This window comes from Bufo gargarizans, chromosome 9, assembly GCF_014858855.1.
Source record: "Bufo gargarizans isolate SCDJY-AF-19 chromosome 9, ASM1485885v1, whole genome shotgun sequence".
Taxonomy (NCBI): domain Eukaryota; kingdom Metazoa; phylum Chordata; class Amphibia; order Anura; family Bufonidae; genus Bufo; species Bufo gargarizans.
This window is the reverse complement of record NC_058088.1, coordinates 114,172,444-114,190,755: the sequence shown is the minus strand read 5'-3', so window position 1 is coordinate 114,190,755 and position 18,312 is coordinate 114,172,444. Positions and strand designations below refer to the sequence as shown.

Here is an 18,312-nt window from a genome sequence, read left to right as displayed (position 1 = left end):
CGCGCATGCGCAGTGGCCCGGAATTTTCTGCTACCTTCGGCGCGTTCAGGCGCCGGCAGAGCCAATGAGGAGCCGAGGTGAGTGACACACCTCCCACGTCACTACCGGAAGTGACGTGGGTAGCAGATTATTCCGGGTAGCAGAAAATTCCGGAACACCGGCATGCCACTGCGGATGCAGTAATGGGGGACTGGGTGACCGGCGAGGTACTCAGAGTACGCACCCGTAGGGGATGCAACTAAAGTGGATATCCACGATTGAGCCCCATCCTGCAGCAGGCAGAGACCTGCAGAAGAGAAAAATGAATAAAAAAAAAAAAAAAAAAAAGCAGCAAAAAACTGAGCAGGTCATGTCTGCCTCCTACGGACACTAGACTAAAACTGGTTAGTTTAGGGTCTGTGCAGAGGGTATAGCGCATCTGGGTGGAGTAAACACTTTTTATTTCTAGTGTCAGCCTCAAGTGGCAGCTGGGCATATACCCATGGTGCTGTGTCCCCAATGCCATTCACGAGAAAAAGTTCAATTTGCCATTTTTAGTCACCTTGCCCCTAAAAAATGTAATAAAAAGCAATCAAAAAGCTGTATGTACCCCAACATGGTACCAATAACTGCAGCTTGTCCTGCAAAAAAATAAGGATGTGTGAATGAAAAATGTTATAAACTCTTATGGCTCTTGGAAGGTGGGGAGGAAAATCTAAAATACAACTGGATCGGTCATTAAGGGGTTAAGAATAGTTCCTCATCAAAATAAAAATAAGGCAGTCAAAGTCTGTGAAAACATGAGACAATATGTAAGTTATACAACATCCACCTCATTTTTGTTTCCAGGTGGTTTTATCACTGAATGTTTAGCAATATTATTCACCTCCTTCTTGAAGATAGAGTCAAAGCCAGCTATCTTGTTTCCTTTGGTGTCAATAAGAGATCCCTGAGGTTCACAAGTTATTACGTCCCGCGTCTGCTTTGGTAAAGGCAACAGCTGGCGCACTTTCTCCAAGCTCTCCGACTGACGGTCACCTAATTCTTTCTGCAGTAAGACATAATAAAGTGAGATATGCGCAAGTTAGGGTACTTTCACACTAGCGGCAGGCCGGATACGACAGGCTGTTCGCCCTGTCGGATCCGTCCTGCCTCTATTTTGTTGGACCGCCGCTCCGTCCCCATTGACTATAATGGGGATGGGCAGAGCTCCAGCGCAGCACAGCAGTGCGTGGTGGGAGGCCGCCGGACTACAAAGTCGGATACGCAGTACTTTCAGTCCGGCAGCCTCTTGCCGTGCTGTGCCGGAGCTCTGCCCCCCTCCCCAATAGCGGCAGGACGGATCCGACAGGGTGAACAGCCTGTCGGATCCATCCTGCTGCTAGTGTAAAAGTAGCCTTAACCAAAAAGAAACTTGCACTGCAGTAAGTCATTAAAAACCTGCAAAGGAAGCAAAAAAACAAACAAAAAAAAACAAAAACACACCACACACACTTACCCGGAGCTTTTTCACTAAATTCATATATGCCCTTTTGTTCTCCTCCATGCTGCCTTGTGAGATACTGGACATATCAGCAGCCAAAGTTCCATTAATCAGCACACTCAACATATCCAGCACAGTGGTGAAGAGCTCACTGAAAAGTAAAGAGTTGTCAGAGCTACATAGTTAAAGCATTTTTTCACAGAAAATGGCAGAATAACTTCGAACTTCAAATTTTACAGCGGGACATACATTTTCAGAAACTTTGGGTGTCAGTAATGTAGTATTTATGGCATAAAATGTCGATATGGCAAATAATTTCAATACTCTTTGGAGTTAAAGGCCATGGACACCTTCGGGGTACTTGTTTATGGTAGCATTTTTTTCTCATTTTGAGCTTAAAAAAAAAATATCAAATCAAATTTTTTGGGCAGTTTTTGTGATACATGTGGTTAAAAGATTAGTCTGTTTGCAAACTATCCCTTCTGAGTTCTGTCAGCTGACTGCTCATGTGAAACCTGATCTTTGTGATCTCCTGATCTTATAAACACCCATTACAGCTAAATTCTTATCAAACTAATAAGAGTATTGTAACGTGGTGCAATCTGAAAGCACCACGTTACAAAGCAGAAGAAGCTGAGCAGACTGATTTGTAGGAGAAGATTCAGTAAAACCTGGAATTATACATTTATATCTTTGCTTTTTCCACCTCCTGTGAAGAGCTATCGGTACAGGCAGGTGTTATCAGTGACTGACAGCTAACACCTTCTGCCTATACCGATTGCTTTTTCCCCCTCCTGTGAACAGCTAAGATTAGATGTAGAAATTACAGGTTTTACTGAATCTTTTCCTAAAAAAATATAGACCTCAATCTGCTCAGCTTCTTCTGCTCTATAACACGGTGCTTTCAGATTGCATTTTGTGGTTATGACGTCTTCAAGACCAGCACTGACTGACTGGGAGCATGGCTGAGACTTAATCTCTTTCCATGTTGCCTTCCAAGCAGTAAAAGATTGCAGAGGAAACCTAATGAGCCTAGCTGCAAAGGACCGTTATGAATCAAAATCTACTGTGGAAGAATTTGCCAAGGAACTTGTGGCAACTCAAGAGTCACATGGTGTGTAAGGAAGTAGAGTGCAAGAATGAGTTGCAACTTCATTAGGCACACAAGGTAATTACTTATTAGACTGCATGTCCACGGTGCCACTGCTTATGATATCCAGGAGGAGTACTGCCCACTCTGTTGTCTGTAGAGTGCTGCGCTGAACAGTATCAAACATTCCACCAACCTGAGAAAAAACAGTTGTAGGTTACATAATCATATACTGGCCTGGACCCTAATAGGGCATACTACTTCCCTGGTGGCTTTTGATAAACCGACACCGCCCTCCATCCCACCCACCCACAAACCATTGCAATCACAGCACTAACTACCAGATCCTCCAGATAGGTCATCAATTTCTGATCGGTGAGGGTCCGACACCTGGCACCACCACCAATTAGCTGTTTGAAGAGGCCACATGACTCTGGTGAGCGCTATGGCCTCCTCACAGCATACTAAGCACACAGTGTGGTACATTGTATAGTGGCTGTGCTCGGCATTGCAGCCCAGGCCCATTGACTTGAATGAGAGTAAGCTGTGCTTAGGCCATGAGACCAATGAACATGATGTTGCTCTTACTGCAGTACTGTGGTCCCATTAAAAAATAAAAAAAAATAAAGGATTGGCAGGGTTGCTGGGAATCAGAGCACTCCAAGCTGATCTCAAGCCATTATTACTGAAAACTCTCAGAAAACCCCCTTTAAAATGTTATGGCATATCACCTATATAAGCTATAACATTATAAGACGGAAATAAGTCTTAAGGTTGTAGTCCTTCCTGAGGAGATGACCCTCTTACTACAAGTTATACATACTTTTAAATGGAAACACTATCCATGTTTCATCAAACCAACACATGGTCAAAGAGTTACTCACCAAGTTCAGCCTGAGCTTCAATACATCATGGAGAAGCTGAGGAGTTTTACAGTCATCTTGATACTGATCATCTCTCCAGTTGCTAACAATCTGAAAAAGATATCATTTAAAATGAAGAATTCTGTATACTAATCAACTGCTTAAAAGGAGTTATCCCATGTTTAATGTAAAAAATGAAAATCAGACATCATTTGTACATGACAAGTTCTTTCTAACAAAGGTAGAACCAGCCCTGCACCTTAGATGGATCCAAAGCTTTACCCCATTCATTGCGCCAACCACTCTGCTAGATTTATTTCAAGAGGGCAGCTTGAGGGTGTGTGTACTTTCTTTGGCGGGTCAGGTCCTTTCTCAGGAGGTGTGCCCTTTCTGCTGCAGCTCTCTCCTTGTAAGGGCTTATTCACACTACTAAGCCTACAAACTGAGGAACTGCAAAAAAAGGCCACTGGACATGTGCTTGCTGCATCAAAGTGCAGACCCATTGACTTATATCTTTCCATGCTCTGCATGTTGTGGCAAAGTATAGGACATGCCCTATGCAGGAGCAAACAAATGCCCTTTTATGTGTGGCAGCACAAGATAGGACGTATTCTGTACTTTGCTGCTACATGTGGAGAATGGACCCATTGAAGTTAGACGGCACTGTGATGTGCTGTGCAGATCAGTGGTTTGCGGACACAAAACACTAAGTCATATGAATAAGCCCAGTCACAACGTCTAACAGTAGATAAGGCTGGTGGCTGTTGAAGGATGGAACTGAGCATGTGTGACCACCTCAGTGACGTTATTGAGGTGGAAGAAGAAATAGACAAAATAACAAACAGCAGGTGGTGCTATACAGATACGTTTTATCAAATGGGTGGCAATACTACATTCATTAAATGCAAACACAAAAGTTTTCAGATCCAGGATCTTGTTTGAAAACGTGGAATATTTTTTGTCAGATGACTCGAGTAATATACAACATCCTAACGGTACGTCCACATGGGATATATTTCACTACAGAATACCCAGGATGAATCCGCACGAGGTGCCTGCAGACTGATGCAGTTTTGCTGTGGATTACAAAGGGTGAAGCACTCGGATGATACTTTCTGCAGAGTGTGGATCAGATTTAAACAAAAAATAATTCACTTTGCTGCTACTATAAAACAAGATATTCTCCACAGAATTCCACTGTGAAAAATGTGTTAAGTATATGCCACATGTGGCATTACCCTTGGGGCTCATGCACACAAACTTATTTTTGGCCCGCATCAGATCCACATTTTTTGCGGGTCGGATGTGGACCCATTCACTTCAATGGGGTGCGTGTGCTGTTCGCATCCGTATGTCCATTCTGCGGCCCTGCAAAAAAATGAACATGTCCTATTCTGGTCCTTTTTATGGACAAGGATAGGATAGTTCTATAGAAGGCAGGGCGTTCCGTAAAATGCGGAACACACACGGCCAGTATCTCTGTTTTGTGGATCTGCAATTTGAATTTCCATATATGTAGATCTGTGTTTCAGAAACTGGGATCCATGTGCTGTAATGAGAACACAACCAAACAGCAAAGAAAGTAACAAGTGAACAATGGAGGTTGGGGGATAAAGCAAATACCATGCTCAGTATACTCACATGGATAAGCTGTACCCACCATAGCAATATACCAGCAAATTAGAACAATACAGAAAATTTGAAGATTGAACAGTATGGGTAGACAGCTTTAGGGTACTTTCACACTAGCAGCAGGACGGATCCGACAGGCTGTTCACCCTGTTGGATCCGTCCTGCCACTATTTTACTGTGCCGCTGCTCTATCCCCGTTTACTATAATGGGGACGGAGCTCCGACGCAGCACGGCGAGAGGCCGTCGGACTAAAAAGCCAGACATGTAGTAGTTTTAGTCCGGCTGGCTTTCCCCGTGCTGCGCGGAGCTCCGCTCTCGTCGACATTATAGTCAATGGGAACGGAGCAGCGGTATGGCAAGATAGTGGCAGGACAGATCCGACAGGGTAAACAGCCTGTCGGATACGTCCTGCCGCTAGTGTGAAAGTACCCTTAAAGGGTGGCCTACTAAACTAGTTTTGCTCATCAATAAAACACATTTTCTACTGCATGGTACCAGCTCTACCCTTCTCATCTCTGGTTTTAGAACCAGGTCGTTTGCTTTCCAGTGCATACACGAACGCGGGAAACAAGGTTCAATCACCATCAAAATGTAGAAAAGACCGCTTTATCATGATCACTTACCTGCTGCACCTGACTGTACAAAGAAGTCAAAAGTCCCTCCCTCTGTTCATCCTGCCCCTTTAAACAGGTTAACACCAATGATAAAAATGGCTGCTGACTGAGTAGAGACATACTGGCAAGAAAGAATGGGAAAAGGCAATATTGTAAAACCCAAGTAATAAACAGCTGTCCTTAGCATCCATGCCTGTGCTACAATAGGGAAACATCTACTGTGGACACCAGTGAAATAAAACCGAAATTAGATTGTCTACCTAAATACATGTACTGTAACTATTGTAGGGAAGGTCTTGGCTTGCTGCCAGCTTCGTGCTGTATTATTCCATTTTTCTCACAAACATTTTCATTTGCACTGACCTTTTCTGCTTTTGTCGGTCACGCTCCTTACGAGAAGATGATCCAAGATGCTGCCCTTTCTCCAGCTCCTCCCCAGCTGCTTTAAGTACATGACCTTGCACAGATGTTGGCAGCTTGGCAATAAGGGGCGCTACGAGCCAGACACCAGACCTCTCCAAAGCACTGAAACGAGAGCAGGCAGAAGACAGGAGGCAACGGTTACTAAACCTGCCAGGACAAGTGCAGGTTAGAAATATCACCCATCTGCACGTACCTGAGCACAGGCTTGGATTTAGCAGCGGGAGCTGCATTGCTGCTTGGGGCACTGCTAGGGGGTGCATTGTTGGCAGCGGTTAAACACACGGTCTCTGCAGATTGCTGGAACACTTCAATTGTAGCTTTAGCAATATTTTCCAGGAGTGAATTCATTTCCTATAAAATGGTGAAATACACTAAATTCAGCAATAACTAGATGTACAGCACTGCTAAAAGGTCAAATGTTGGCAACCCCTTAGAATATACAGTATTTAAATGACATCTGTGAACATTACAAAATAAAAAAAAAGGAAGATTTTATTTGCCATGGCACTAACCTATACCCATATGTTTGTATTAGGCTATAACGTGCCCACACACACCAGATTTTAAATCCCTGAACACGCTGGGCGTCTACTCAATTCCATACAAGCAACACTAACCCATTTCCCCTTGTTGTCTATTATATACTTTAACCCTTTGGCTACCGGAGGTTTTTTCATTTTTGCGGTTTCATTTTTGTTCCCCATTTTCTGTGAGCCATAACTTTTAAATTTTTTGGGTCACATAGCTGTATGAGGGCTTATTTTTTTATGGGACAAGTTGTACTTTTTAATGCCACCATTAATTATGGCATAAAATGTTGTGGGAAGCGGTAAAAAAAATTCCAAATAGGGTGGAATTGGGGGGGGGGGGGGGGGGGGGAAGCAATCCCTCCACAGTTTTACGGGTTTTGTTCACAGCAAAACTGACCCATGCCCTTCATTCTCTGCGTCAGTACGATTACGATACCCCATATGTATAGGTTCTTTATGTCTAAATAGTGTAAAAATAAATGTAAACTTTGAGATTTTTATTTTTTTAATACATCACCATATTCTGACCCCCATAACTTTTATGTCTACTGAGCTGTTTAGGGGCTCATTTTGGAGTATGCGTGACTATCACATTTTATTACTTTTTTGGGGTAAGAGAAGCAATGAAAAAAATGGCAAATCAGCCATTTTGACCCTTTTTTCCGTTACGCCATTCGCCGTATTGGAATATATATATTTTTTTTCTATTTTAATAGTATGGGCATTTTATTTTTATTTTTTTCGTTTTATTGAACGAATAAAGTACACAAGGTATACAAAAGTACACACAGAATAGTATGCGCAACTAAACAGAAACAAGCTGTACTATGTCAGGTCATGTCCACATTACAAATAAACTATGTTTACATTGGTTGCGGTGAAGAACACCATCTTCCCCATATTTTAGTGAATTTCGAAGTACAACCCGTGTCCTTATATACTATATTCTAATATGGTATGACAGTATTCACCAATGTTTTCCATTGATTTAATGTAGGGCCTCTCTCCCCAATCCATCTAATTGCCCCTGCTTTGCGGGCCAAAAATAAGGCCTCTCTCAAAAATATTCTAATATAATGATCACATGTTTCTTCATCTATAATGCCAAAGAGACATCATTTAGGAGTCATAGGCACTGTATGTCCCAGAAGGATAGTTAGGAAGTCAGTAACCTATGTCCAAAACCCTTGAATACATGGAATAGTATGGGCATTTCAGCGATACCCATGATGTTTATATTTATTGTTATTTAGTTTTTTTTTTTTTTTATTATACGGAAAGGGGGTGATTTATCTGTTATATATTTAACATTTTTGTAAAAAAAAAAAAAAAAAAAATGGTGATCATTATGTGCCTCATATATGAGCTTTTTATTTATTTATTTTTTTTCATTTATCAGGAATTTATTATTAGCCTATTTTGCTCATTTCTTATCTTGGCCTGCCATCTGGTGGCCAAAATAAGAATTGCAGTTTGAATACTGTTAGACTACTCAGTAAGGCTTACAGTATTCAGCGCAACTACCTATGCCCGGATTGGACACAGGGGGCATAGGTAGGAATCAAGGTTTTTGCGCATTTAGGTGCCGTGATCTCACTTGATCACAGCATCTAAAGCGTTTAATTACCGCGATCAGCATCATTAGCCGCAGGTCTCTGCTGTATGAAACAGCAGAGATCTACAGGCCATGACGTCCGCGGCACATGCGAGCGGGCGTCATGTTTACACATCGCTCCAGCGCCGTACATGTACGGCGCTGGTAGCCTAAGGGTCAAGAAAAAGAATGATAAACATCCTACAGAATAACTAGGCATTTTATAAATTCAGTGAATAAATTATATAAGGTCAGAATGAAATAACCTTAAAAAATTCCAAAGAATTCTAGGCATTGTACACATTAGTTTCACACAAGGCCGGTAAGGTATGAAAGTAAAAAGGCCTTCGATTTTTGTTTCCATGCTTGCTCAGATCTTTACTGCTCCCCCACCTTCATTCACATGGGTTAAATGATGTACATTACATTAAAGTGCTAGAAATACAAAAAGTCACGTGGCGATTTTTAACCAGACTTGGGTACACAGCTTCACTTACATTATTAGATGTCTGCTTGATCATCAGCTGCAGCTCCAGTGCTGACTGACGCATCGTCCACTGATCCAGGCTCTATTGGGTAGAAATCATAGGAGATCAATAAGATACAGAGTGAGTTGTGATTAGACAAAACAGAAGCAGTGACAGCGCCTTGTCCCCAGTACTTCAAAGGTAGAACAAGAAAGAGACCGGCAGTTCTCTAGTTAAAGGGGTTCTCTAGGATTTTCATATTGATGGCTTATCCTCAGGCTAGGTTATCAATATGAGATACTCAAGGGGTCCGACTTCCAGCACTCCCACCCATTACCTGCTTGAAGGAGCTTCTGCGAGTGCCAAAGCCTACCAGACAGAGCGCCGTCTATTAGATAGCAGCTGTGCCTGGTATTACAGCTCAGCTGCATTACTCGGAACTGGTCCGAGCTGCGCCTGGGCATGTGACCAATGAACGCAACGTCACATGGCCTAGGAAGAGGCCACAGCTTCCTCATATCTGATTGGCAGGGGTGCCGGGAGGCTGATCCTCACCGATCAGATATTGATCACCTATCCTGAGGATAGACCATTACTATCAAAATCTCTGAAACCCGCTTAAAGATCCATTTTTTAAGCACTGAGTGAATAAATGGATCTTTCACTGGAGGGCTGCCCGTTTCTCTTACTGGATAGAACTGAAATGGCAGGATGCTACAGTGGCACATATAAAATAGAGGAAACCTCATAGCAAAAAGGGCCCACGATTATTGTAGCAAATGTTACCACCAATGACGGAAGTTTCTATGACTCTTGGGCTAGTTTTCCCCCAGCCTCCCCGATGCAGTTCCTCTAGATAACTAGAGAAGGGTGATCTGCAAAGGTACTCACCATCCTGTAGCAAAGAGGATATAACAAACTAGAAAGGGGACCTCTCTCTCCGAGAACCACATAGCAGAAACACTGACTATAGCATGCACATCCTTGGGAACTTGAAGCTGATACTAATTAGGTGAACCCCTTAGGCCTCTTTCACACGAGTGTGATGGATTAGGTCCGGATGCGTTCAAGGAAACTCGCACCATTTTGCAAGCAAGTTCAGTCAGTTTTCTCTGCGATAGCACTCAGTTTTTTCCACGCGGGTGCAATGCGTTTTGATGCGTTTTTCACACGCGTGGTAAAAAAAAAAAACATTGCACCTGCACGGAGATGCAATGCTTTTTTCACCGAAGCCCCATTCACTTCTATGGGGCCAGGGCTGCAAGAAAAACACAGAATATTGAACATGCTGCGTTTTTCACGCAACGCAGAACTGATGCGTGAAAAAAAATAAAGCTCATGTACACAGACCCATTGAAATGAGTGGGTCAGGATTCAGTTCGGGTGCTATACGTTCATGTCACGCATTGCACCTGCACGGAAAACTTGCTCGTGTGAAAGTTGTGGTATTTTTTAAATTCCAAAATCAAATTACAGACCAGATTAAGGATAAAATCTTTACAGGAGTCCGAGACATAGGCATCATATGCCAGTGTAGGTATCTGCAACTAAAGAGGAGTTGCGATAGATAGATATATTCCTGTAAAATGCTTTTTTTGCCGAGAGTATAGCTGCTGCCACTATGAGTCGACGCTAGGCAAAAAGGGTTAACTGCTCCCACCAGCTATACCTTGCCTGCAAACACGGAGCTGATGAGTTTGTAGGTAAGCAGTAGCCGGGAGAAGCCACCTGCACACATTGGGAATTACATGTCGTTTTCTGCGCAGATTCTTGTGCTGAAAAAAAGCTGCATAATACAGTACCAGCATATTACATCAGACTAGATACGTATCATGTACACTTTGCTCTACATCCGTGCGGAAGTGGACTTGCTCTGCAGATTAGGAAGTCTGCAGCATGTCAATTCTTCTTTTGTGCAGATTTAACCCTTTTCAATGTAAAGGTAATGTCATCACCGACCCACTCACAAGTACAGATCCTGACACTAATAACAGGAACTATTTCCAGTGAACCCCTGTTAAATGCGGACAAGACTGATCTCATGAGAAGTGGTTGAGAGACCATTTTGCCCTATGAGATCACTATTAACTAACCTTTTTTGACAGCCCTTTTGTTGACTAAAGGTCTTTGTTCTTTACCCAGCATTTTATACCTGTGATGGGATTACGGTTCCCTCTCTAGTGTTTCTCACCCAATGCCGTGATTACTTTGGCAAGAACGACCAGATATTAGATGCAACTGTCATCAAATAATTTTAGTAACTAACCATGATTTGCAAGAGGAAAGGACTTAAAACGACCATTTCACCTAAAATACTACATTTCCCAGGGTCACAGTAGAACCAAAGCCTCACCGTGTAAGGCCTCATGCACACGACCGTGGTGTGTTTTGTGGTCCGCAAAACACGGATGGCGTTGTGCGCGTTCCGCAATCTGCGGAACGGCATGCACAGCCTTTAATATAAATGCCTATTCTAAGCGCGGACAAGAATAGAACATGTTATATTTTTTTTGTGGGGCCACGGAACGGGGCAACGGATGCGGACAGCACACAGAGTAAATGGGTCCGCATCCAACCCAAACAACGGCTGTGTGCATGAGGCCTACAGAGCACACAGGTGTATTTTTCGTCCATGCTGCTGCATGCAGCTTAAAAAATAAAAGATAAATTTCTATTTATGTGCAGCCCATATAAAAAGAAAAAGCTGCAAGATGCTCTATCAGGTTCGACATTTTTCAGTGCTTCATGTCTGGACTACAATGTGACATACCAACCAAAATGGAAACCTAATGACTGCAATAAAATGGCAAATGCTAGTGCATGAATATCACGTACACATTAGAAAAAAAATTACTTGAAATGGCATTTTGGAAAGCAATCAATTTGCTGTATGCTTTCAATTTCTAACCTGCCATGGAAATATTCTTAATTTTTTGCTTGTATCTTCCTAATATCTGACCTTACCTGTAAGATATGTTTGATGCGCTGTCTTTGAGGATTGTCCCCTTGCTCTGCATCACCTAGTCTGTGTGGATAACATATCAGCTGCATCAGACGTTGTGCCTGAGCACTGCTGAGAACAGGGTCCTGCAGGTCAATCGAGTCTTCACACAGGGAGCGAACACACCTCTCTCCCACCCATTCCTGGAACATGGAGAAAGCGATGTTGAAAACTCAAAGGATAAGTAAAATTTCATTCACATATCCGTTTGAGGCACAGAGCGGTCTGCCGGATCCTCTACTTCACCGCCGGATTGACTGCAGTATGGTAAGGCAGTCTTCTGGACGATTTCTGGCAAAAGTGCCGGGTTTCAGCAGGAAGAAAACAGTTGCAAGCGATGAGGTCCGCAGCCCGCCGACTCCGCAAACGGAGATGTGAACAAGCCCTAAAAATACACTGCATAAACCAAAAACCTAGAGAACTACTTTGGTAAAACACAAGGGCTAATTGCTTTATTTCTAACATACAGTACGTTTGCTGTATATGGCATGCTAACAATCATTCACCTGTTGGCAGATGCTGCGTAAAACATATTTGGCATACACATCCAAACTTGCGGTCTCTATAGATACAGACCGCACACCTGCCCGGTTCGATGTCAAATCTTCATCGGTAATATCTTCAGTAGCTGCAGGTAATGAAAAGCCAGAACCTTGCAGCTCTGCATCACCTGCAAAACACAACATTCAGTAAAGCTTCATTGACAGGCCTCTCACAGCAGAGAGTTCTCCAAACTGCTGCACCCAGACTGAATATGGACCCATTCACTTCAATGGGCCTCTGCACATGAGCGGTGTTCATCACTGATCATCTCTGAGTTCAGGAAAAACTGCAACTACGGAGTCGGACCCTCGCCAATCTGATATTGATGACCTATCCTGAGGATAGGGAATCGATATAAAAAAAAGCAGACAACCCCTTTAATGCAGATTTACAATACTGACTGAATAGGCAATTATCGGGAAGGAATCTGCTCAGCTCCTCCTGTTCTATACCATGCTGCCTGCAGATGACACTGTATTTTGGAGTTACAGATCCGCTTTAAGTCTAAATTGGGAAAAATACTTCAAGAATCTTGAACTATCCAAATTCACACGTAGTTCAAAGGATGCAATATTTTCAAATAAAGATAGTATTAGGCCTCATGCACATGGACAGGCATTTTTGGGATCCACAAAACATGGATGCTGGCTGGGTGCGTTCCGCAAATTGCAGATCTACATGTCCTGCCCTCTTTTGGAGCTGCCTATTCTTGTCCGCAAAACAGAACATGTTTTTGCGGGGCCGCAGAATGGACATGTTGATACGGACATTACACGGTGTGCTTTCCGCATCTTTTGTAGCCCCATTAAAATAAATGGGTCTGCATCCAATCCACAAAAAAAAAAAAAAATTAGGATCGGATGCGGCCCAAAACCACGTGTGCATGAGGCCTTATGATCAAGAGCTGCATGAAAAGACAAAACACCCAAGAAACAGGAAAAGGTTCAGTTAGCTCCCTATGTACTATAATTGTAATGTACATGCTACCATCACAATAACACTACCCAAAAGTGAAAAAAGAGAGACAACCCACCCAGCATAAATATTGCCTTTAGCACAGCAAAAAGGGCTCCGGGTACTATGCGATTCTGAGATGCAGCTAGAAGATGGCGGTCACAAGAAGAACGAATTCCAAATGTTGCTTTATCTGAAATAAGAAATAGTCATATTTTTGCATGTACTAACTGCTGAACTAAATAACCATTTAAACTCTAAACTTACTGCTGTCTGGCTCATATGGATTCAGCTGAGGAGTTCTAAACAGATGAAGCAAAATACGGCAAGTGAGACGGGCTCCAGATTCAGAATCCTGTTCACTACATGCTGCAAAGGAAACGGGATCAGATGTTACATTAGCAAACAGAATGGACGACAGAAGCAGTGGAAAGAAAACACATCTTTATCCAGTATGCTCATGAAATAAACTGAGGTACAATATTTCATGAACAGTGAACAGTGTGAGCCATATCAAGAAAGTAAAACCAATGGTAAAGTAATTAAGGGTATGTGTAATCGCACACAACACCTTTCATCAATTTCTCAATCTGCTGCTCTTTACATGCCCGACTCAAAGCACAATCACAAGTGTCCACAGGCAGAGTTCCTGCAGAACTGGCGAGAATTCTATTTAATGTTTTTGTTTTTTACAATTAATCACATACGGACAGTGCTAATCCTCTAAGTGCTGATGAACCCATAATGCCTCGTTCACACATCAGTGTTCGGTCAGCGATTGCGAGTCAAAAAACAAGATTTTTGTGAACTCACCTGTAAACTCTTTTTCTCGCTTAGTTCATTGGGAGACACAGGACACTAGACTGAAAAGTGTTAGCTCCTCCTCTGCCGACTATACCCCCTCCAGCCTGGAGAGAGCATACCAGTTTGTGCCCAAGCAGTAGGAGAAAAACATACATAAAAGGATAACCCAACCAATGTCAGTAGAACCAAACAGGAACTGAGGACCCTACCGGCAAACCAACCGCCATCACCACGGGGTGGGAAGAACACACTCCTATGGAAACTGCCTCGCGGAAGCTCAAGACACCGCTGATGCAAAAGTATGCACCTGGTAAAACTTGGTGAAAGTGTGCACGTCGCTGCCTTGCACAGCTGTGAAGCTGAAGCTTGGTGGAAGCGAGCCCAAGACGCGCCCACTGCCCTCGTCAAGTGGGCTGCAATACCAAGGGGTGGCACCTTGCCCCGGGAGCGGAATGCCACAGCAAATGCCAAACAAATCAACCTGGCAATCGCCATCTTGGAGGCCGCCAAACCTTTGCGCGGAACTTCCGGAAAACGGAACAGAGTCCGTACGGCGGAAAGTTCTTGAGACAGATAAGTAAATCCTGAGAGCTCTGACCACTTCCAGCTGATGGAGAGCCTGCTCCGTAGGATGCGAAGGAGAGGGGCAGATTGACGGAAGAATGATGTCCTCATTGACATGGAAGGCAGAGACTACCTTCGGCTTAAAAGAAGGTATAGGTCGGAGCACTGCCTTGTCTTGGTGCAAAATAAGGAAGGGTTCCTTACCGGAAAAACTAGATTTTTGTGAACTCACCTGTAAAATCTCTCTTGCGTGGTTATTGGGGGACACAGGACTGTGGGTATAGCTTTCTGCTGCCACTAGGGAGCTGAAAAAAGACTTATGCTCTCTCCAGGCTGGAGGGGGTATAGCCTACAGGGGAGGAGCTGTCAATTTGAGCTCAAGCAGTAGGAGCAGTAGAAACATGTGCAAAGTAAAAGAAAACGCAACAAACGCCGGCGGAAGTGAACCAGCTAAACACCCGACCAGCAACCAAACATAACCACCAAAAACAATAAATACTAGGTGGGTGCTGTCCCCCCCAATCAACCACGCGAGAAAGAGATTTTACAGGTGAGTTCACAAAAATCTCGTTTTCTCACTGGTATCATTGGGGGTCACAGGACTGTGGGACGTCCTAAAGCAGTCCACGGGGAGAAAATGGAAAAAGCCCCCGCGAGAATGCTTAATACACTGCTGCCTGCGAGACTCTGCGGCCCGGAGCAACACTGGCAATGTCTAGGAAGCACCTGGCAAAACTTGCGAAGCTGATGCATGGTGAAAATGAACCCAAGAAGAGCTGACTGCTGGTCAGGTGTACCAAAACTCAGCTGGGCGATGCCTTGCCCCAGGAGCGGAATGCCTAAGCAACTGCCAACGAATCCACCTGGAAAGGCCCCTTGGAGGCCATCGAGCCCTTCCAAGGGGCTCCAGGAATGACTAGGTAAGAATCCACATGGCAGAGAGCTAGTCATGGACAAGCAAACCTCCGAGCCTGAATCCATTCTGATGGAGAGCTCTCCGTCGAGTGCAAGGGAGAAGGAAAAAGAAGGGAAAACCATGTCTGTGTAAATGTGGAAGGCGGCGACTACCTTCAGCAAAAAAGAAGGTATTGGGCGGTGCACTGCCTTATGTGGGTACCCGACAAGAAAAACCATACGTACAAAAAAGGAGCTCCCAACTCCCAAATTCGCTGGGTGGAAAAGCCCGCCACCAGGAATGCCTCCTTTCCAGAAAGAAAAGGGGGGGGGGGAGAAGACGTTGCAGAGAGGGGTCATGTTCCTCACTGAAACGCCACCAAACGACCCACCGGTCGTATGGACAAAACCAGGTACCTGGCCCTAACCCTGGAAGCAGAACCAAAATCCCAGGCCACAGGATCCACCTCTGCTAAAGAGAGACGCTCCACGGAAGCGGTAAATTGGCAGACCGATGCCCCCAGAACAGTAGAGGCTTGGGGGCAGACTGAGAAGCTGGTTGACAAACCACAGAGATAAATGCCTGAATCAGGCACGCCCCAACCGCAGGCCAAAGAACCAATACATTTGAGATAGGTAGAAGTAAAACCGATGTGAGAATCACCGGCGGTGAGGAGCTCCGTCAGCAACCATATATTGACAGTGTGGCAACACTGCTCGATGGAAATTTTGAACAGACCAAGATAAGAGAAAGACTCCTGCCGCATGGAGTGCGATGACTACGTCTAACGCCCCACTCGTACCTGAGAAAACACTGGTCACATAGGAAAAAAATTGTGATGAGATTCCAGAGCAGTGCCAGGCATGGCTACTGGCCAGGTAGACAGAAGGGAGAGACCAGCAACATTCAGCTCGAGGAGCAAGAAGAAATAAAAAAGGTGTTCTGTTCCAGGAACGAAACGTCTATCAGCGGTGGTAAGGCGCGACAGCACCCCCGCTCTACATGGCATGGTGAGTCTCGTAGTCTACCCACAGAATTGGCACTCAAAAAGTATGACCACCATGGGATTGACATGACAGTCATTACTCATGTCGTAAGAGAGTTAATTGTAGATACAGGTAGCAACACCCAGGACCAATGGGAAGGATTCACCTGTAGAAAAAGGGATGTGGTAGGCGTCGCAGCCCACCAGCGGGGACCGGAACCAATACCCTGTGCCAATGCAGATGAGGGGAAAATAGTAACGTAGGAGCCACCAAGGCTAGAAGAATCTGCCACCGACGAAGGAGCAGTGGAGGAGGAACAATAGTATGTCGTGAGAATGGAAAGACCCCTCATACCGTAGTGGCCACAGCATGCCCCGCCAGCGCAAAACTGAGGGGGGAGGCCTGAGGACTTGCAGTAGAAGTCATAGAACCATACTGCCCTAGTTAAGTAGAGCTAACCAAAAACACTCCACCAGGCAAGGGCGCCGAACAAGAGCAACTGCCAAAGCTAGGGTCAGGGAAGAACCCCTACCTGAGGGGGGACGCCCCACTGCAACAACTGGAACAGTGGAGGCCCATGGAAATGTGGGTCTCTAGGACACTTAAGTGTTGCCGGGTAACCCCCTGATGGGACAGAGGGTGACATATTCATGCCCCAAACCAGCACCAGTAAGAAAAGAGGATACAACGGGGAAATAGCCATAGTATCCACTGGCGACACCCATATACCACTAGGTGAAGAGTACAGGGCAACAAAGAAGCTAAGACATCTAGAGCCATGGCGTAGTTGAATTGCAGCATCCCAAGAAGCTTAGTTATCCCCCCGTTAGCAATCACTAACGAAAGGGTAATGTAACAGTAAGCATGGAGATGTCAATGTGAAGAAATAACCTCCAGTGGTAGTGCAATACTCCGCTTAAGAAAGGGGGTAGCGCTGTATCCAACGGTACTGAAGTATCCCACCAATGGAGTTTGGCAATGCCTACGTCGAGCACTGTCTCAGTGATAGTGCAACCACTTCGCCAAAAAGGGGGAAAAACGCATACGGCAGGAACTGTATCCCGAGGAAGTGCAAGCACACCACCTAAGGAAAGGAGTAATGCATATGGCAGGAACTGAGTCCAATGGCAGATAAATTACACCGCTTACAGACGGGGATAATGCATATGGAGAGTCCTGTACCCAGTGAGATTGCAATTACTCCACCTAAAGAGCTGGCACATGTGTCTCCACCCACCGCAGGATCTTGGCCGACTCCGCCATCACTGCGGGTTCCTCCTTGATGATTGATATAAGCAACTGCCGTAGCGCTGTCTGACTGTACCCGGATCGGCCGGCACTTCAGGAGAGGGGCCCAATGTAGAAGGGACAGATGAATAACCCAGAGTTCCAGTATGTTGAGGGGCAGTTTGGACTCCGACTGAGACCATACACCTTGGACTGTCCGGGGCGGGAAAGCTCCGCCCCAAGCTTGGAGAATGGCGACGGTAGTGATGACAGTCCATGAGATCGGGAGAAAAGATTACCCCGACTCCAAGGTTGGGCTCGAAAGCCACCCATGAGTGCCAAACGCACCCCTGGGGGTAGAAAAAAGGTGATGGTCCAGGGAATCCAGCGACCTGTCCCACGACGACAAGATTGTCCGCTAAAGTGAACGAGTGTGAAATTTTTCTAACGGAACCGCCTCGAAAGAAGCGACCATTGCACCCAATATCTTCATGCAATGGAGGCGCACCAACTCTGCGGCCGTATAGAGGATCATGCCTAGAAAAGTGATCCATCTGGTAGGACGCAGGGGCGACTTCTAGAAATTAACCAACCACCCAAACCGCGCCAGGGTACCCAGAGTGATACACAGGCTGTCCTTGTTCTGACCGAAGGTCGCCACT

The 18,312-nt window shown here is 44.8% G+C and overlaps 1 protein-coding gene across 2 annotated transcripts in view; it reads right to left on the bottom strand.

Annotated features, from left to right (window-relative positions):
* MED12 (mediator complex subunit 12) overlaps positions 1-18,312 on the bottom strand; it is a 99,724-nt gene that overhangs the window by 19,592 nt on the left and 61,820 nt on the right. For both annotated transcript variants that reach the window (XM_044305789.1, XM_044305788.1), the window contains exons 24-35: positions 13,442-13,543; positions 13,254-13,367; positions 12,184-12,347; positions 11,641-11,820; positions 8,707-8,778; positions 6,279-6,436; positions 6,026-6,187; positions 5,672-5,783; positions 3,437-3,526; positions 2,639-2,748; positions 1,478-1,613; positions 866-1,027 (exon numbers count right to left, since the gene is read on the bottom strand). In XM_044305789.1, the coding sequence (XP_044161724.1) occupies positions 866-1,027; positions 1,478-1,613; positions 2,639-2,748; positions 3,437-3,526; positions 5,672-5,783; positions 6,026-6,187; positions 6,279-6,436; positions 8,707-8,778; positions 11,641-11,820; positions 12,184-12,347; positions 13,254-13,367; positions 13,442-13,543 (1,562 nt within the window). The remainder of the gene's footprint in view (positions 1-865; positions 1,028-1,477; positions 1,614-2,638; positions 2,749-3,436; positions 3,527-5,671; positions 5,784-6,025; positions 6,188-6,278; positions 6,437-8,706; positions 8,779-11,640; positions 11,821-12,183; positions 12,348-13,253; positions 13,368-13,441; positions 13,544-18,312) is intronic.